Genomic DNA, 21,551 nt, shown 5'->3' with positions numbered 1-21,551 from the left:
CTCAAGAGAGCACCAAGAACCTCTCATTTCTACTCCGAATTATAAATATTTTCCTTTATAGAATTCTAGGTGTTCTCTGAGCTTGTCTGCAATGTTTCATTACCTGAGTAGGTAGCCTAAACAGTGCTAATGAGTGTGGGGTTTGCTCCTTGTTTATATAGCTTACCAGTGTTAGTTGGGGTGTGGTTTTTTTCTCTTTGGTAATTTTCTTGATTAGGGTATTGTTTTCTGTTTGATTCTTTGTCTGTTTCTCTGGTGTTGGCTGCTAGATAGGATGTGTTACAGTCTTGTTTGTTTCTTAGCTTTGTTCTTTCTTTTGGATGGTATGTAAATATGGTTTATCTCTCAGCACCTAGGACTCCCTGTTTTTGCATTCACTTAATCCGGATATCTCAAATATTTTTAACAGTATGGAAGGAAATAGAATGAGCTACATGTATTCCCTTCTGTTGGAAGATAATGATAATCAAGCTGACAAATGTAACATTTTCTTTCAGGGGCTCGAGAGACTGACTACCCTACAGGAGAAGAAGGATCACAGGAACCAGACTCTGGTGTGGTGGATAAGTCATCCATTTGTGGCAGCATAAATAGCAATAGTTCAGCAGAAGCAGACTGTTTGTTAGGAGGAATCACAGTCGTTGGATGTACAGCCGAAGGCATTACAAGTTCTGCTGCTACCCACAGTGCCAGTACTGTTTCACCTGAGATAAACAAACCGCCAGGTATAAAAATCCTTGACATTCTGTGAAAAAGAAGCTAGCTCTCCTTTGTTGGGTTAAGCCCCTACCAACTTGTAGGTATATTGATGTAGGGTCTCAGCAACAATATGGAAGTGGTTGCCATAGTCCAGGATTTTAGTTTTGATTTTCCAATCAAACTGACAATGCTGCTAGTCAAGTAGGAGGTCTCTTCCTTCTCAGCTTCTAAAATGTAGCTTAGTGCAACTAAGGAAACAAATACATTATTATTTAGCATTATATTCATTCCACAAGATAATTTTATTTCTAACTTTCGCTGGGATTTCTAGCTGAAGGGGGAAATATTTTTTAGAAAATGCAGAAAAAGATACTCTTATATAATATACTAAGATGCGTTTACATAAATATTACAACACATTAATCATACGAACCAGTTGCATTTTAGTTAACAAGCAGAAATTGGGATGGAGAGGACAGTGTCACTTCCATATATTCTCTTTACTTACCATTATATTAAATATAAATCTGATATATAGTCCTCAACTTACGACCACAATTGAACCCATAGTTTCTTTTGCTAAGTGAAACATTTGTTATGTGAGTTTTGCCCCATTTTACAATCCTTCTTGTCACAGGTGTTAAGTGAACCACTGCAGTTGTTAAGTTAGTAACATGGTTGTTAAGTGAATCTGGCTTCCCCATTGACTTTGCTTGTCAGAAGGTCACAAAAGGGGATCACTTGACCCGGGGACATAAATATGAGCCTTTTGTCAAGCGTCTGAATTTTGAACATGTGACTGTGAGGATGCTGCAATGGTTATAAGTCTGAAAAATAGTCATAAGTCACTTTTTTTCAGTGCTCCCTAAATGAACTGTTGTAGGTCAAAGACTACTTGTATACTGATGCTGACATAAGCATTTATTTTTTTATGTGCGTAAGCCTTAGGCTTGGTATTCCTGCAACAGTAAAAAGACAAACCAAAACTTCCATTCCTATTTTCAGTTAACCTTAGCCTGGTTTTATATTGGAAGCTGTAGATAGGAAGTTCTGTATTTCAGAAATTATGCTAACTTCAGTGAATGTGGGGAAAGCAGTTCAACTTTGTGGGTGGGATAAAAACATTTCTCCGGGCTTCTTTTAATATTTCAAGAAGTGTGTGACTGAATAGGAGTTGAGTTTTATTGCACAGCCCAAAGCTGCCATTAACGTAATAATTATTTTAAGAAAAAAAGCCTGATTCCCTAAATAATAGTTTAGGATTGTCTTATTTCCCAAAATAATTGTTTTAAATTTAAAGACATCAAGAATCAGTTGTTAGTTTTAACAATTTCTTGTTTCCTTGTGGTTGGGTGGAGAAAGGAAAGATGGGGATGACAGTGTGCATAAAATACTTTCACAAAATGCTAATCATATTAAGCATTGCCTTCCAAAAAGCCCTTTGTACTGAGGTAGTAGCTTGCCCTTTGTTTCTGGCTGAATTATGTTAGGGCTAATTATCACTGTCTTTTGGTGTGGTTCAGCTTGGAAGGAAAACTAGATTCTATTAATAAATAGCTGACTTAAATATTTGCTTGAATAGAATAGGGTGTATAAATCAAATTCAAAAAAATAAAGGCAGTGACCAGTGAACTGGAAAATTAAAATAGGTTGCATATATTAATGAAGTAATTCTATGTTCACTGTTTGGTTCATGAAGGAGGCTACTTTCAATTGTCTAAATGTATAATAACCTCTTAAAGTAGATAGTGTCATGTTTTTAATCCATTTCAGTGTATGTGTGCAATATGTTATTTTGAGGGCAAGGATGGAGAATGTATACACTGATGTTATATAGCAAGTAGATATGATGGGTGAATTCCTCACTTATCTCCTCACTATCATGCTTCCTGTATCTTAAGTACAGCTTTTTAGTGGAGAAAGCAGAAGGGAATATTTGAAGAAGCTGAAGAGGAATTACTAATTAATATACTTAAAGCCACGCATGCTTCATAACAGCAGGGAGCTGTATGATCATTCAAGTTCACCTATAATTGAAAAATTTACTCAGATATTGCAGCTGAAAATGATGCAGTAGATGAGCATATTCAGACAGCAGAGGAAGCAACTGAAGCGACAGAAGTCAGTGCTGGCTTGGGAGAAGAAGTAGCAGATATTGCGCAAAGTGGCGTTTACACAGAGCATGTCTTCACAGATCCTTTGGGAGTCCAAGATACTGTAGAAGGTTCTCCAGCTTTCCAGTCTAGGTATGCCTATTTTGTACTAGCAATGTGAAGCAATTGAAGGAAATACTTACTGGATGGTTTCTCCCCATCCAATAAAATCTGGAAGAGTGGTCTGCCTTTGGATCTCTTCAAGAAAGTGTCATCTGCATGAATTGGTGGCGGGTCAAGTAAGACAAGCTTTCTCAATCTCAATTCTTTGGAACTGGATTCTTGCTCCATTCTTTGATTAGACTACATTCTTCTGTGTTAATTTTCAGAAAGTTATTAAACCCTAACTGTTCCAAAGAGTTTGGAGTGAAGCATTATTGGGAAAAAGGAAATTCCTTGTTTTAGTATGCATTGGTGTATGTGTATTCCTTGGCATAAAGTTCACTGCACTTGTAATTTGTTGCTTGGTTTTATTATTTCTTTTGCCATTTTAATGTACTCTTCACGATTCTCTTCCTGGAGAGGGTTTTGTAAGCTGCTCCATGAATTACAGTGGCATTTAAGGCCAAGGAAATAAGCAAATTATTCTGTGATTCACGTAGTTGCAGCACTCAGATTTCAAATGCACAGGTAAGCATTCCATTAGCATATAAATAACTTCCAATATTTATTTATTTAGAATACACACATACACATGTTAACAAATAATATTAGGCTGCTCACAATACAAAACAATAAAAATCAAATAAATACAAATAAAATAATATAAAAATACCAAACACTTATGAATTGGTTATTTGAATACTTCATGCTTAACACATCATTTTGCCAAAAGAGAATCTTTGGCAGTCTTTACATATTATTCAGAGCCAAAACAAAAGTAGCAAGTTGAAATACTTGCTTCATATGAATGATCAGGAATGCTGGTATGTAGTTGTTTAAATTCCTTCTTTTTACTTTCTTTAATGTTGTTATTCAGGTACCAGGATCCCAACCATCCCCCCCCCCAACAAATTGGAATCTGTAGTCATGATTTGTTCATGAGTTCTAATTCTTATATTGGAATGGCAAGCAGAGATTTCAGTTAGCATGAGATAAGCCTTCCTAGTTCTACTGTTTCTTTGGATGGGAAGAACCAGTAGAACCAGTTGCATGGTGCATTTCAGCATGCTTGTTTTATTCAATGGAGGAAGATATATAGCTTGGGGTACTCTTCTCCCTAACTTTGATAGCCAGGACCATTTGTTTGTGTCCTTAAGAGCAGAGAAAACAGCAATCCCCATTCTGGTACACAAGTTATCACAGGAACCCCCTTTGTACTTTCATCTTAGTTCTATTCTTTCTGATCACTCCAGTGTCTCCAAAGAGCTCAACAACTTCCTTTTCCCCTTAGAGTTTTCTGATGACACTGAGGCTGTGTTCTTCAAGTATCAGTTTTCCAAGGTCTGGATGGCTGATATTCTATTTGCCCCATGATTTTTTTATAGTAGCAGGAGAGACTTGAAATACCAAATAGTGTCCTTTGGAATAATCCTCAATTCCTATAGAAGATAAGCCATTGGAGGATTTTTCCTCTACCAGAAATTTATGGAGCTACGCTTCATCCAGAATTAGGCCAGTGGATTAGGCCAGTAGTCATCTTAGAGGCTATTGTTTGCTTCCTGGAACGTCTACAGTCTATATATGTTAATTTGACAATTGTTCTTTTTGTTTGGAGCTGGACAAAGAGGATTCGGTCTCTCTGCTCCTTGGTTCTTCAGGTGCTTGTCTTTTTTCAATCTGGACTAGATCAGTGCCTGCAACTGAGCACATTGAAATGGAAATTCTCAATATTGCCACCAGTTTTTGCAGAGGCCGAAAGATGGTCTGTATCCACACACTCCCACATCAAGCTATTCTTTCACGTGCCTTTTTATTGAAGTCTTTATGTATGCACCAATTGCTCTTATGAGAGTTACACCTGTTCTTAAAATCCCCGATCTGTGACACATTCAGACCATTTATACAGTGACTCTGACTTGGAAAATGGCTTTTCTTAATATCTGTAAAATCTGCTCTCTGAATATATCCTGTTGGCATACAAAGATAAGTTATGTCCTAAAGTCTGTTAAACTTTTTGCTGATAACAGGTTCTTTGTTTACCATCTGTCCACTTATCTGTAAAAACAGTGGCAGAAGCTGGACATCAGCTGTTATAACAACCTGGATGAAGAATAACTCTCTCTCAATTTTCTTTCTTCTGATTTCAGAAAGTTTCCTTAAATTGAAAGAGTTTATTGGCAGTGGTTACCAGTTATATCTGCACTTGCATATCCTTCTATGAAGTTTAGTTAGCTATTGTCCCAGCAGGAATAATGGTCTGCGTCACACAAAGCATAGCCATGTTAGCTACTCTAATAATCATCTTCTGAACAATATAAAATGGTCATGTGATTCTCCATATCTTCTTTGTAAGATGCCAGTAAGTTATTGTAGAGATGATCACTGATGCTTCCTTTAGCAAAAGAATCCTGCTGCAGGTGGTGTTTTGGTTGAAAAAAGTTCCACAACTAGTTCCTACTGAATTGGGAAGTTCCAACTATGGATTTTATCCTCTGCTATAGGAAAATGTAGTGCTACACTCTGAGTGCAGAGTATCTGATCCTCACTCAGTAAACTATTTCTTCTGACACACTCTGTTAGAGAGAAGTTCCCTGAGGACGGGCTCCAGCAAGAGTCTGAAAGCTCGGAAGGCTAAATCTTTGGACCCAGTGACTGACCCAGATTGGATCCTTCAACATTATCTTGGGACATACATATTCGCCTTCATTCACTATTTCTTCTATTGTATGTGGTCTTTTTTCTGTACAAGTTTCTATCTCTGCTAGCTGGTTCTATACATTTGCTGGGAAGTTGCTCTTTTGCCCTACCTAAGAACATAAGAGGAAATTGAATATCTGTTGGAGAGGGAGGGAATGAGCAATCCAATTACTGACCTTTCCATCCACTTTTTTTTTTTTAAATCTTTTGTGGTATGTCCAGTTCAAGTATTTTAGGAATTCAGGCTCAGTGTTTCATGCTTAAAAGAGTCTTAAAGTAATCAGTATCCAAAGAAAAGTTGGTCAGCCAAAATTCCCATTTCCATAATGATGCATTATGTAAAATGATACGCTGATCTTTGATGAAAATATTCCAATATTATCAAATGAATTATTAGCAGTGAAAATATCTTCAAATTTAATATGGCACAACGATGAGACAAATTGGTATGTGGTTCTAATGAATGCATTAGAGTTAAAGTACAAATTGCATACTTATGATGTAATCTGTAAATCAGTAACAGTTCCTTTCACGCTTGTTTCAAAATATTCTTTAAAACCGATGAAACAGAAAGAGGAAATTCCACAGGGCTACCACTGAGAATGCCCTGGTCCTAGTAGTTTTCAAGAAAGCTAGGCCTCCACCTGGTGAGACACTATGTGCAGAAGAAGAATTCTGGTCAAAGATCATTGATTATGTGTCATCCAGTTACTATCAGTTCTTAGCAACTTCATAGATTTTCTCCATGATGATTTGACTCTAAACTGTTCTTCTAGGTCTTCAGGGTCTTCCAATGGTGCACTTATTGTCACTAATTGAATCTATCCACTATGCTGCTAGCTGTTGCTTCCTCTTTCCTTCCGTCTTTTCCAGCATTTAGCCTTCTTCACATCATGTGCCCAAACAAAGATCATAGCTTCCAGAAAACTGCATATGAGGAAAGCCATTTCAAATAAGCAGCGCCCAAACTTTTGATTTATTAATATATAATAATAAGCATCATGAATTTAACTCAGGAATCTAATGGGGCTTAGAGTAGTTTGGCTAATATTGGTATGTTAAATTTTTGAAAGAAGACTGGCTGTTTTTTTCAGCTTACCCACATTGCATATGCTACAACATGGGTGTCAAACTTGCCATATCACACGATGGGTCACGATGTATCGTGACTTTTTTTGCATTGCTGGAGCTGGGGCGGGCGCGGCCTCTGTATGATGCAACTGGTCCGCGGGCTGGCAGTTTGACACCCCTGTGCTACAATAATCTAAGTAGGAGGTAGTCAGTTCTAACTGGTTTTTGTCTCCCAGAAAAGACATAATTAATGTATCACTTGCAGCTGGAAATATGCACTCATTATCATTGGCTAGCTTTTAATATATGTTTTAGTGACTTTATAAAACCAAAAAATAAAGGTAAAAATAAAATGCAAAACTTGTAAATGAAGGTTGAGCAATTCAAACAAAACTAAGATGTTTAAATAAAAAAAGCTGATAAGCTGACATGGTTTTTTTAAAAATTAAAAATAGCTATATAAAACATGCTTTTCTTTTTCTAATAGTACTAAAATACCAATTATATCTTTACATAAATTGCTGGAAACTTTTAAACAACAAATTGTTACAAATTTAACAACAAATCTTGATCCTGTAGAATGTTTTCCAATCCTTCATTTATGTTAATACTGTAAAATACGAAGGAGATACATAGTTTAACAGTTTAACAGCACATTAATTCTCAATACCTTCAAAGTTACATTTCCTTTATGGGACAGGCAATAACCATTCTGTTTTAAACATCTGTTGGAAAATTTTAAAATCATATTTAATAGTTCTGAAAACCTGGAATCATTGATTTGTCGTGTGGAAAATTCAGTTCCGTATTCCAAATGGTGCTGACCAGAGTTATACACTGACAAAGAACACGCCAAGGTATAGGGAAAAACAACTCCGTGAAGAACAGGAAGAGTCCTTTTTTTCTGACTGAGAACTAACTCAGTCCCAGACCCTTGGACTTTCTGGATTCAGCTTTAGCTAGACTGCAGTTCAGTCCAAGCAGAAATCAGTGCAAGAGATTCAGTAAACTTGCCTATTCTCCACATAAAGATGGCATCCAGTCACTCCCTTGGGGTGATTGTTCCCAGAAGTTCATAGAGATATAGAACACCATGGGGGAAAGAAGACTATGTGGTGGAATAGTATTTCCCCAGTACCATGACTGAAATCTGTTTTTGGAGTTGGGCTACTAATTTCCAGTCCTCTAAAATACTACGATCAATGGTGTAAAAAAAAAAAAAATAGACCAAGGAATACATGTAAGTATGTATTTCTCTTGTTATACTCCCTCAATAGATGGTTTGTCAATGTTATTCTTGCACTATGGCCCAGTTCAAAGATGTAAGGATAGTCAGAAAAACATACTTTTTTCCGATAGTTCCTTGCCCCCTGTATAATGTGTATCCTTCACTGCAAAAACTTACTCTTTTGTAGGATGTGGAATAATTGCTAGTTTGGAAAAGGGGGCATTTTGGACTAGGAAAATAGGAAACTGGAGTTCACTTCCTAGCATCCTCATTCTACACTAGATTGCATTTACCCAGAAAGACGATGAAATAAATAGAAACTGTTGGTGGCAGTTCTGTGATTTTGGGACTGAAAGCTGTATTTGATTTGTTGTCAACTGCTAGCGTCTCTCTTAAACTTAGTCCCTTTATCAAATTTTGTTAATAGCTAATGTAGCTGTTTTGTGGTGATAGGGGAAAAAACTGTAAGACCCCAGTTTAAAAACATTCATGCTGCAAATTAAGTTTCTGAAATGAGAATTTTCAGAGAAACTATAAAAAAATTACATCAGATGGTAGTTATAAGAATTCTTATAAAACTCTCCACAGAGTTAATTACCTCAAAACATAAGCATTTGACTTAATGTGTTGTAGAATTGTTTTAGATTCCAGGAGTCTTTTTTATGCTTTTTATCTTTTTGACTTTTTCTCCCCTTTTCAGCAATGAGTCTGAGTTGTTTAAAGATGTTGCTGAATTACCAAATGAGCAGGATCTTGTAAGGGAAGAAGCACAAAAAATGAGTAGTCTTTTACCTACTATGTGGCTGGGAGCACAGAACGGATGGTAAGCCTTTTTTATACTTTTGTTAATAATGATATTTTTGGAGTAAGAATATTAAAGTTTGGCGTTGCACGGAGTTGTTTGAGTTTGAAATTGGTGACTCTGGATAATTTGGGAAGCTCGAAACTTCAGACAAGGTTGAAATGGTATCAAAGCAGATGTTTTGACCTTAGAAACATTTTGAATTCGAGGTTTATACATTGCTAAATACCTATTTTAAGCTATTTGTTACAAATTCTAATTCCAGAGGAGATTTTCAATTAATGAATACTAATTGGAGTTTATCCCTAGTCATTCATTGGCCTGTTTATGATGGGAGACTCAGCTAATTAAAGCTGATGCTTGGAAAGTGTTACTATTTATGCTGTGGTTCTTATTGAGGGGGGAAAAAAAAGGGAAATAGAATAGCCTGATGTACTTGATGAGAAGGCAGAAAAAGAAAGGCAGTCAGAGGAAAGCTCATTGCCTCCTGTCATCAATTAGGAAAGTTAAAAATCATGGATATTTTATTTCAGTGATAGATTTGTTGTTCATCCCAAGTCCTTTCCTGTTTTTTTCCCTCAGAACACAGCTCGCTTCATCAGGCCCTCTCCCTTAACATATTAACTTTAACAATTTTCCACTTCTGCAAAATATCTTGCTTTCTTTCTTCCTTTGCTTCTGAGTCATGGCTGGAAAAAGTGTGTCTGAGGAAATATGAATTCCAGACCTAAAAAAAAGACCTAAAAAAAACCCTACAACCTTTCCTGATTAGAGACTAAACTATTTTGGGCAGAACAGGGACACACATACACAGTATACAATCTGGTTGAACTGTGGATTAGGTAGAGGGTGCTCCTATTATGTTCATCACTGCTTTGTTTGTATTAAAATGATATGCATCACCGGTAAAATGGGAGGTTTGGGTCCTGTAAGCAGAGTTTTTAGAGAAAACTACCCCAGGTTCCATATTTGAGCCATGCTGGCTAGGGAATTCTGGGAATTGAGGTCTACATGTCTTAAAGTTGCCAAGATTAAGAAACATTTCTGTAGATAAATCATGTTTAAGTCAACTTACAGCCTGTCTTCTAGTATTGTAATTTTTAAAAATCTACCATCTCTAAGTGATACTGCTGTTCTTCAGTGTTAACATGAGCGCGGGGATATTGAATTTCTAACTTATTTTAATTTTATTGTTGCAGTTTATATGTTCACTCTTCAGTGGCTCAGTGGAGAAAATGTGTTCATGCAATTAAACTTAAAGATTCAATACTCAGTATAGTGTAAGTAATTACAAATTAATTTGCACTTCCCTAATTTAAAATTAATTCATGTGGAGTGAAACATTCATTTTTGTTTAAGTGCTTACATTTTTATTTTTGAGAAAGAGAATATTGAGGTGGTAATGTGACAAAGAGGTATGCTTTTGATCATGAATATATTAATAAGGATCAATCTTGGATATAGTTAATTGTTGGAAAGAAAGAAAGGTAAAAAATACTAAACCTTATTTTCTGATATGATGTTGTGAGACATTAAATGCTCCCTCTGTACTGAGTGATCCTACACTGCACATAAACATTTTAGGTTTATTTAAGTCTTCTTCCTAGATGAGCAAATATTCTATGTAAAAGCTTCATAATTTCAGGCTGCTCTCATATAAACATCTGTTTATGCGCACTTTTATGTAGGCAACATGCTTGCTTGTGTTTAATTCTTGTCCTTATCTTGTCCCTAAGTTTTCCTCTTCCATCAATATTAGTTTACTTCCACAGGTTGCCCATTATTTATTTATTAAATATCTGTGCTGCTTATCTCACTAATACAGCAACTCTCGGTAGCTTATGATATAGTAAAAAGTTTAAAAGTCCTAAAAAGCAATTAAAATTAGAATAAAAAATTAGAAGTTAAGATCTAAGATGTTGGGCATCCTGGGGATGAGAATCATCTCTATCTTGTCAGCCATTCCCAACATAACGGGCCTCTTGAGGTCTCAGACATAAGCACCAGAGCCATGTTTTTAGGTCCTTCTCAGAAGGCTAAGAGTGTAAAATGTAGAACATGAAATCTTTGTTAATGGTCAAACATATTAGATGTGAAAACTGGAAATCTTGAATACACTCTCATTTTGAAATACTGGATCAAAGTTCTCATACATTTGATCCACAAAAATGCTTTAAAAACTTGGAGTACATTTGACTCAGTATGCTAGCTAGTTGTTGATAGAATATTTATAGATAGACTCCTCCCCCAATACTCGCATGTCTTTTACAGATGGCATGACTTATGGTTTATACAGCATGGGGCCTTCTACAGTTTAAGCGAGAAGCAGTTTGACTGTATCTGAGTGTAAATGCAAATTGAATGGAATTAATGAACATATCAGTCTACTGCTGTTAACTGTAATTATAACTTCTACCCTTTTCTTTTATTTAGGCATGTAAAAGGAATAGTACTAGTTGCACTAGCCGATGGAACCTTAGCAATATTTCATAGAGGAGTTGGTAAGTGCTTTACTCCAATATAGGAGTATAGGCTATCATGTATTTTATACTATTAATCTGGTTCTGAAAAATGTATGCATTAGAAACCTTGTATATTTTCAGAGATGATCTATTCAATTTATAATTTGAAGTACTGTTACCACTAATGTTTCCCTCAGTACTTCAAACATTGTATATTTATTTAGGAATACAGTATATAAAGCAATTCAGCCATGCTGGCTCTAAGTGGTATATAAAACAACGGTTACCAATGTCCCATGCAATAATATACAAAACATGCAGTTTAAAAGATTATAATTAATGTAATGTTCTTGAAACTGGCAGATCTATATAGCTTCAATTTCAAAAACCTTCCAGAAGAGCATTTTTTTTATGAGCTTCTGGCTTCTGGAAAGCCATGAGAATGGGAACTACCTTTAAAGTATGTGTGTGTGTGTGGGGGGGAAGAGATGTAATATGATAGCTGCTGCCATCATTTAATTCACCAATTCTATGGTTTTAAACTACAATTGCATCTAAAAGTATTAAAAATTAGAAGTATGTGAGTATATAATACGTATTCATACATTTTCTGACTTCCTTAAATATTTCTTTATAGATGGACAATGGGATTTGACAAATTACCATCTCTTAGATCTTGGCCGGCCTCATCATTCAATCCGATGTATGACTGTGGTGCACGATAAAGTCTGGTGTGGGTACAGAAATAAAATCTATGTGGTTCAGCCAAAAGCAATGAAAATAGAGGCAAGTGAAAACAAAATATTTCCTCAGACTGAATTTATGCCTGTTCTCTTTGCTACTTAAGTCAGAGAACCAGGAAAAACACTGCCAGGCCAGTATAAACAGCCACTAAGTATAAACAGCCTTAAATATTCATGCAGCCTGTTCGGTAAAGGCCTTATAGTGTGAAACGTATTCCTCTTTCAATGTTTACAATGGCTTGTGTACCATTCCAGGTGTTGCAGAGATTCCTCATCTATCTCTCCTCCTTAAATCTTAGTACATCCCTTTCCATAGACCACATACCTTCAGTTTTACTATTGCTTAATATCCAGAAGCCTTCGACTCACTTAAAACAATTTTAAATAAACTTCTGCTTGGGAGCAGGGTTTTTTATATTCCTTTTTGAATCTCATCACTGGAACCTTTGGCACAGTATAACAGTGCCTGGTTTGTAATGGGACAAAGCATAAAGGTATGACACAAAAACAATAAATTAACATTTCCTTATTTATTCCTTGTTTCTTATTTCTTTTTTCTCCAATATCAAATGATAATTTTTTGGGAGCAGGGATCTGGTTTTCTCCTCCACTTTTCAGTGTCTTCCACACTGATATATGTTGCCCACTCTCTCAACTCTAGGTCTGTCTTGAGGAACAATAAACGTAGAATAGTGATTCAGTAGTGATGTTGAATAGAAACTGGAAATATGTGTTAGATCCTGATTATGATCTTGCTGCTTTAAGGACAGTAAAGCTCCATTGCTCCACCCTGTAACAGCCAGCTTTACTTGTTCTAAGCTCTTTGATTTTGACATGATGAGGGGGGGAGAGGAGAGCACCAAATGAGAACTGACACAGAAAAGGGGAAGTTTAAAAGGAAATGAGTATATACAGTACAAAGAAAATATCACTGAAGGCCAAACAGATGGAACAAAATGAGACATTAGCATGAACATTTTAAAAATAGCATTTTTAAAACTTGGAAGATAACTAACAATAGATACTAATCAAGGGATGAGAAGACTTGCATTGAAAATCTTTTCACAATATAAAGAGAGAGAGAGAGAAAATGTATATGTTCATGTGTTATTATTTAATGAAGACTCTTAGACACTTGAGTGTATTTTAAAGGGTAAATAGGAGTGTGGGGAAATGTTTTGTTAACTGAGCCATCATTTTCTCTTAGAAATCATTTGATGCACACCCAAGGAAGGAGAGCCAAGTGAGACAGCTGGCTTGGGTGGGAGATGGAGTGTGGGTGTCCATTCGTTTAGATTCAACTCTCCGGCTTTACCATGCACACACTTACCAGCACCTACAAGATGTTGACATTGAGCCTTATGTAAGCAAAATGCTAGGTAAGTGCCATGCCTTGGAGGGGAGGTCGTTTTTGTTTTGGATGAAGTAAATTCCTTGGATAATGTTTTAAATATTTTAAGTATCCTATAAATTATGAATGTATTTTCCATATAGAAACAACACTGGGTGGGTCGCTGACAACCACATCATCTCTCAAGAAATAAAAGAAACCTTTATCTTTTTGAGCTGAAGAGATCTGTCATGGAAAAAAAAATAGAGGAAAGGGAAATCTGGATTTTTACCTTGAAAAAAAGAAAAAAATATAATTTTTTTAATTTATAATTCAAATAATTTTATTTGAAAACTAACAGTATAAATTGTACATACGTTTTATACGTCTATGTATAGGAGTTTACAATGATTTAAAGAAAAATGTTTTATTGCAAAACAGTTTCTTACTGTGGTATATATCTCCTTACAGGTATATAAAGGTGTGCACATGCACAACAGATATTATGTAATACACTGTAATCCCAGCAACAGCAACATCTGTACTGTTTACTCTAGAATATTCATCTACACGGCCTGGTACTGGGCCGTGGCCTCTTGGCCACTGGGCCGCGGGAATAACTGGCGAGCTCCCCCACTCATGGTAGCACGCTGTGCAGGTGCTAGCCGACCTGTTTGTGCGGGTGCCCTAGCACCGCCACCAGCATCATGTGGGCGCTAGTGGCCCATTTGCGCAGGTTCCAGGGCCCGTTTGTACAGGTGCCAATGGCCCGTTTGCGCATGCACGCAGGCACCAGTATGTTGCTGCAGGCGCCAGCAGCCCGTTTGTGTACGCATATATTTCCCTGCTCCTTCCTTTCCTTCCAGGCTACCAAGCTGGAAAGGTTGGGGAGCTCTGATCTGCACTACTGGTAACTCTTATATTCTGAATCAGCATAGTCATAATAGATCAGAAACAGGGCAGGTTGGGAAAGGTTGAGCTCTATAACCATATTTGAGCTTGCTATATTTGATTTCTTGCTGCACTTCATGCTGTTCCCTGGAAGATACTCTGCAGGACCAGGGAATCCATGAATACCATTGTTGATGGTGCTAGGACCAGCAGGTTGAAGAAAAAAACTAGGGTCAGTAGAAGATTGTATTGGATCTCTGCCCTTTGTGTGAATGCAACTCTTCTATTCTCAAAATAGCAACTGGTTTTGGATTCTTTGTTATTTAAAGAGTTTCCAAAGCTGGCTTTTTTTTTTTTTGGTTTACAAAACAAAGGAGTTAGATATAAACATTTCATAGATCTCTGAAGAATTTTTTTTATGTTTTAATGAATGCTGCATACTTCTTTCAGGTACAGGAAAGCTGGGATTTTCATTTGTGAGAATCACAGCTCTGATGGTGTCTTGCAATCGCTTATGGGTTGGGACAGGAAATGGAGTCATCATCTCAATACCATTAACAGAAAGTAAGTTTATAAGAATGAATGGGACATCAAAGAATGCCAGCAATTTTATACCAAATGTGAAATACAGACCAATATTCAGTGTTCTTCAGCCATGCTCAGAATCATGTGTAATCCTTTGTGTAAGCCTCTCAGCATGTTCAGATTGGAGCATCACGTAAACTGTAGAAAATCAATCAGTCAAGTCAATCGGGACTCTACAGGGATTTTTCGGTTTCTTCTCTGCCAGGCAGCTTAACTCACTAAAACTAAATCTTGGTAAGGACTTAATGATGGGACAGAAATTCATGCAGTTTTAGAATACAGGAAGATTGAACTGAGAGGAAAACCATGAAAGCTGACTGGTTAATGTTGGCCCAGTGATTCTTTCTCAGCTCAACACCTCACAGGATTATGTGTTGAGGAAAATAGGACAAGGAAGGAATATTAGGTATGTTCACCGTCTTGAGATACTTATAAAGTAATAAAGGCGGGGCAAAAATCAAATACGTAATAATTTTGCTTATGAGAGCGTAAGGTCTGGCAACCCAGTTTTCTCCATGTTAATAGTGCTGAAATGTGGCCTTGTTCTGGGTAAAATATGTGTAGGACCTCAGTCCTACTCTGTTGATTTGATAATCAGGAGCCATGATGTTCAATTCGGAAAGAATATATATTAAAATTTCCTTAAAAGATAGCATGATACTAAATATGTTAAGATTAAATGCATTAATTAATGCATTAAATGAGATTTCTTAAATTTACAAATAAATGGTTATAGGGAACACTTATTTAACAACTTTGTTCCAGTTCGGTTTCTTTCCACAATCTTCTGTAGCTTTAATGTTTGCTTTGTTCCCTTCTCTACTTTTTAGTTGGATAGACTTCGCTGCTGTCTTTTTTCTTTCCTGTTACTCTTCCAACCCCATAATGCGGCTGAAAAAAATAGGGAATGGGATAGCTTTTGTTCTGAGCATAAGTGCCAAGAGCGGCACTTTAATTTTAATTAATTCTATATTTTTTATTTACTTTTTTTGAAATGCATGTATGGTATACATATAGTTATGAAATGCTGTTTTATTTAAATTGTTAGTCATCTGCAATTATGTAAAAAAAAAAAAAAACCCGTCCTTTTCTCATCCATATACTTCTGTTTAGGGTTTCCACATTGAGAAACCTCCAGATTTGTTAATACTGGCATCAGATAGCAAATTTTCCCTAGAACCTTCTGCAATATATATAGAGAGAGCATGGTCACTATAGAGCATTGCTATATAATATATAATACTTTTTAAAAATTTAATAATGATGAACCTTTTTCATATTAATTGCTTGAGTATCATGTGCATTGTTTTCCATGCTATACCATTCATTGATCATTCATTAAATGTCTGGTTTGGCTTGTGTCTTCAATAAACAGAAATACTTCAAATAACGCATATCTTTAAATGGTGAAAATTCTTTTTCAAATTCACCATAAACAAATAAAAGAAATCCTTCCTATTGAGGTTTGCATATGCGCCTTATTATGCTCTCTAGAAATGGTTTGTAATCTGGAAAAATTGCTAAGCAACTATTCACCACCAGTTTTCCATAAGGCATAAACTTTTAGTATCCTCCTTTTAAGAGGTACTATATTTTACAATGATGAGGTTGATGTCCGTGACATTATCCTTACTGTCTTGGAAAGCATTGGTGGAACAGGATATAATTAGGTAAGTACTTGTCTCTTTTCGCTGCTGGTTGCACAAGCTGGATACACTGGATCCTGCTTGACCAGCTGACCAATTAGCACTTGACAGACAGCGCTCACCATCTGGGTGTCCCCACCCACCCCTTGAGAAGTGGATACTTTCTCTTTTATGATCTTGAGATGGGGAGAGGCATGCACTGTTTTTCTCAACCAAGAGATACATTTGGCTTTTGATGGTTGTGCTGTCCAGACCATTAGTAGCTGGGGCTAAAATAAAAATGCCATCTAATTTCCTTTTCATTAAATTTTAAATAAAAAATAAATCATAATAATCTCTAGTCATGAACCCAATACTTCCCCCTTTCTGACATATTAACACACACAATTTGGTGACATCTTTTGATAGTCTGGGGCTGTGCCTAAAATTTGGGGGGGTTGGGGGGCTACATTTGACCGTGGCTCCTCTACCTTAGCACAATACCAACAAAGAGGAAAAACAACAGCTCTCAAAAGAAACCAGCATGGCTGCATAAAGAACTCTCTGACAAATTGAAAGATAAAAAGGACAAGTATAGAAAGTGGAAAGAGGGGAACATAACTAAGTCAGAATATCAGCAAATAGCCCGAGCCTGCAAAGATGAAGTGAAGAAAGCCAAGGCTCAAAATGAACTAAGGCTTGCGACCAAAGTCAAAAATAACAAAAAAAGCTTCTTTCAACATGTAAAAAACAAGAAAAAAGTGAAGGAAACGATTGGTCCATTAGTGGGTGGAAGTGGCAAGAAGGTGACAAACAACAGGGAGAAAGCAGAACTATTTAACTCGTGTTTTGCATCTGTCTTTACACAAAGGGAAAAAACAGACCAACCTATCAAAAATAGTGCCATAAAAAACAAAACAGAAACACAAGTTAAGATAGGCAAGAAAATGGTTAGGGAGCACCTGTCCAGCCTAGATGAGTTCAAATCGCCAGGACCAGATGGATTACACCCCAGAGTTCTCAAGGAACTGGCAGATGTGATATCGGAGCCACTGAACTATATTTTTCAAAGATCCTGGAACACAGGGGAACTACCAGAGGACTGGAAAAGAGCTGATGTAGTTCCCATCCTCAAAAAAGGAAAAAAAATGGATCCAGGAAATTACAGACCTATCAGCCTGACCTCAATACCTGGGAAGATCCTGGAAAAGATAATCAAACAACGAATCAACGAACACCTAGAGGCAAACAAAGTCATTACTAAAAGCCAACATGGGTTTGTCAAAAATAGATCATGCCAGACAAATCTTATTGCATTCTTTGACCAAGTGACAAAATTAGTGGATCAGAGGAATGCTGTGGACATAATTTACTTGGACTTCAGTAAGGCATTTGATAAAGTAGATCACAACCTACTACTTGACAAGATAGAAAAATGTGGGGTAGACAGAACCACCACCAGATGGATCCGTAGCTGGCTGACCGGCCGTACTCAGCGAGTGGTCCTCAATGGAACTGCATCTATATGGAGGGAAGTGTGTAGGGGGTGCCCCAGGGCTCTGTTCTGGGCCCAGTACTCTTCAACATCTTCATCAAAATTTGGATGAAGGGATAGATGGGGAACTCATCAAATTTGCAGACGACACCAAGCTGGCAGGAATAGCCAACACTCCAGGCTTCAGATACAGAAGGATCTGGACAGACTTGAACACTGGGCACTAACTAACAAAATGAAATTCAATGGTGAAAAAAGCAAGGTTCTACATTTAGGCAAGAAAAACCAAATGCACAAGTACAGCATAGGTGGCACCATGCTCAATAGTAGTAACTGTGAGAGGGACCTCGGAGTCCTAGTAGACAATCACCTAAATATGAGCCAGCAGTGTGCTGCAGCTGCCAAAAAGGCCAACACAGTGCTAGGCTGCATTAACAGAGGGATAGAATCAAGATCACGTGAAGTATTAATACCACTCTTCAATGCCTTGGTAAGGCCACACTTGGAATACTGCATCCAGTTTTGGTCACCACGATGTAAAAAAGATGTTGAGACTCTAGAAAGAGTACAGAGAAGAGCAACAAAGATGATTAGGGGACTGGAGGCTAAAACATATAAGGAACGGTTGCTAGAATTGGGTATGTCTAGTTTAACGAAGAGAAGGACAAGGGGGGACATGATAGCAGTGTTCCAATATCTCAGGGGCTGCCATAAAGAAGAGGGAATTAAGCTATTTCCAAAGCACCTGAAGGCAGGACAAGAAGCAACGGGTGGAAACTAATCAAGGAGAGAAGCAACCTAGAACTAAGGAGAAACTTCCTGACAGTTAGAACAATTAATCAGTGGAACAGCTTGCCTCCAGAAGCAGTAAATGCTCCAACACTGGAAGTTTTTAAGAAGAGACTGGACACACATTTGTCCGAAATGGTGTAGGGTTTCCTGCCCGAGCAGGGGGTTGGACTAGATGACCTCCAAGGTCCCTTCCAACTACTACTACTACTACTACTATTATTATTATTATTATTATTATTATTATTATTATTATTAGCATCAGTTTAAAAAGAAAGAGGGAAAGGGGAAAGACAAGTTCTCAATAGGTAGCAAGTAGCGGCTGTAGCAATAAAACAGCAGTAATAATAATATTTTGCTATTTGTTTTGCCCATATTGTTCTTGCAAAGAAACAGTGTGTTTGTTCTAGTATTCTTACTGTGCATTAGCTAGTAGGAGCTTGCCCATGAAGCTCTTTTCAAATAGCAGAACACAAATTGTGGGTTCTGATTAATCCTTCTCCTTTGCTGTCACACCTATCCATTTTCCCCTTTCCTCCTTTCTTACTTTAGCTGTAATCCTCCACCAGGGACGTTTACTGGGGCTGAGGGGTAAGTGCTGATCCCAAACCTCCCCTGTATTCTCAGGCTTCTCTAATAGCCCGTTGAAGGCTGTTCCCACTTCTCTAAAATTCACCCCCTTCCCTTTGTTCCTAAGCTGTATTTCCACCTGCAGTTACCTGCATTGCAGTATTTTATGTTTGCTGAATGACCACCAATCCTACTCAACAGTTTAGTGGCCTCGTATTTTGTTGCAGCTGAATTTTTCATGCTGGCTTCTTGTTTTTCTTCCAGCATCATTTGTGACACCATAACCTTGTAGCTGTCATTAATCCACACCATTTTTTCTTTGCTGCATATCACATGTCTTTCCTTCTTCTAGCACTCTTCAAAATGGAGATAGTTCTGTCTGTCTAGCATGAAAAAAGGGCAAAAATTATAAGTTAAAAAAAATTGGCAGTGGAACATAGTACTTGAAAAATGAATTCCTTAAACTAGCCAACAGCATCTTTTTATCATTTCCTCATTCCCTGTAATTGTAGTGTTGGCTTTAGGAGGTCCAAGATTCATAACTTCCAAGGAAGGCATATTTTTAAAAGTTCTGTAACATGACAGACTATGTTTATTCACAGAAAGATATTAGAGTAAATGTATTTAAACTAAAGATGCCACACTGCCCTCTGATATTTGCTACAACAAATTAGCATGGTTACCCTAAGAATTCCTCTTCTAAAATATAAAAATAATTTGGTTTAATATTTTGAATATTTCTGTGTTACACTTAGTTGTTTTGGCAGTTTGAAACAACCTGCTCAGTATTGTTCATTCTAAACATAGACTTTTGAAATAACAAAATGTGTGGTTATGCTCGACCAGCAAGCTACTCCATTTTTTTTTCTTGAGGTACTTCCAATAACTAAGCATGCTATCTTTTATTTCTTTGCAGCTTTGCCTTGAATTAGCATTTTCTTGCCCTTTCTGTTTTATTTACCTGAATTTGCTTTAGCTTCTAGATTGGATATATCACAGGGTTCCTTAATTTATTTTTTACAACTTGCCATTTCACTGGGAAATGTTTTATTTCTTTCATTGTAGCCAACAAAGCAGCAGCAAGCTCTGGCAACCGTCCTGGCAATGTAATACGCGTGTATGGAGATGAAAACAGTGACAAAGTGACCCCTGGAACCTTCATTCCTTACTGTTCAATGGCACACGCACAGCTTTGTTTCCATGGGCATCGTGATGCTGTTAAGTTTTTTGTTGCAGTACCTGGTAAGCTTTCTGTGTAATTGTACTTTTCAGCCTTTCATTTCATGAGGTTTCTTCTGGAATCCATCATAGAGTTCTTTTACTAACAAATGAAGGCAAATATACACGTCCCAGGATAGGATCCAATCTGGGTCAAGTCACTGGTTTTGTTTTTCAAGCTTTTGGACTCGTGCTGGAGGCCATCCTCAGCGAACTTCTTTCACTTACAATTTCACAGCCACACTTGGAATACTGCATCCAGTTTTGGCCACCACGATGTAAAAAAGATGTTGAGACTACAGAGAAGAGCAACAAAGATGATCAGGGGACTGGAGGCTAAAACATATAAAGAACAGTTGCTGGAATTGGGTATGTCTAGTCTAAGGAAAGAGAAGGACGAGGGGGGACATGATAGCAGTGTTCCAATACCTCAGGGGCTGCCACAAAGAAGAGGGAGTCAAGCTATTCTCCAAAGCACCTGAAGGCAGGACAAGAAGCAACAGATGGAAACTAACCAAATAGTTAAGCAACCTAGAACTAAGGAGAAATTTCCTGACAGTTAGAACAATTAACCAGTGGAACAACCTGCCTCCAGAAGCTGTGAATGCTCCAACGCTGGAAGTTTTAAAAAAGAGACTGGACAGCCATTTGTCTGAAATGGTATAGGGTTTCCTGCCTGAGCAGGGGATTGGACTAGATGACCTCCAAAGTCCCTTCCATCATCATCATCATCATCTTTTGCTGTCCATCCATTAAGGAGAAATTGTTGTACATTGCTGCTTTCACTTGCAAAGGTTTCAGAAGAGGAATTTCTTTATAGAACCACCAGTTTTCTATCCTTTCTTTCTTAATTCATCCAGAGAAAATATTTACTTCTGATTTTTGACGTTGCTTCAGACAAGATGTTGAAACCAGCATACTCAAAAAGCTACAGCAAACTGTTTGTTCTAGGTAGGAGACACAGGTGGGATAAGAGTTTGGGACAGCATCTGTGCAGTTAGGGGAAATATAAACAAGTTGTCTTGTGTCTTTTCGGGATGTCTTCTTCTACAGTATTTTCAAAACACTTATGGAGGGGAAGCACTTGAAAG

General features: G+C 37.2%; 1 protein-coding gene across 12 annotated transcripts in view; it reads left to right on the top strand.

Annotated features, from left to right (window-relative positions):
• Window positions 1-21,551, top strand: part of SPAG9 (sperm associated antigen 9) — a 98,143-nt gene that overhangs the window by 67,519 nt on the left and 9,073 nt on the right. For 7 of the 12 annotated variants that reach the window (XM_039343992.1, XM_039343985.1, XM_039343969.1 and 4 more), the window contains 10 exons: window positions 498-725; window positions 2,750-2,945; window positions 8,651-8,773; window positions 9,952-10,032; window positions 11,186-11,253; window positions 11,852-12,000; window positions 13,165-13,336; window positions 14,629-14,742; window positions 19,225-19,263; window positions 20,308-20,484. In XM_039343992.1, the coding sequence (XP_039199926.1) occupies window positions 498-725; window positions 2,750-2,945; window positions 8,651-8,773; window positions 9,952-10,032; window positions 11,186-11,253; window positions 11,852-12,000; window positions 13,165-13,336; window positions 14,629-14,742; window positions 19,225-19,263; window positions 20,308-20,484 (1,347 nt within the window). The remainder of the gene's footprint in view (window positions 1-497; window positions 726-2,749; window positions 2,946-8,650; window positions 8,774-9,951; window positions 10,033-11,185; window positions 11,254-11,851; window positions 12,001-13,164; window positions 13,337-14,628; window positions 14,743-19,224; window positions 19,264-20,307; window positions 20,485-21,551) is intronic. The other 5 variants (XM_039344017.1, XM_039344010.1, XM_039344027.1 and 2 more) reach the window with 1 other exon arrangement.

The sequence above is a fragment of the Crotalus tigris genome, unplaced genomic scaffold, assembly GCF_016545835.1.
Source record: "Crotalus tigris isolate CLP2741 ecotype Arizona unplaced genomic scaffold, ASM1654583v1 scf7180000017551.9496454, whole genome shotgun sequence".
NCBI classification, from domain to species: Eukaryota; Metazoa; Chordata; class Lepidosauria; order Squamata; family Viperidae; genus Crotalus; species Crotalus tigris.
The sequence above is the reverse complement of the archived record's forward strand: the minus strand, read 5'-3'. Positions and strand labels throughout refer to the sequence as shown.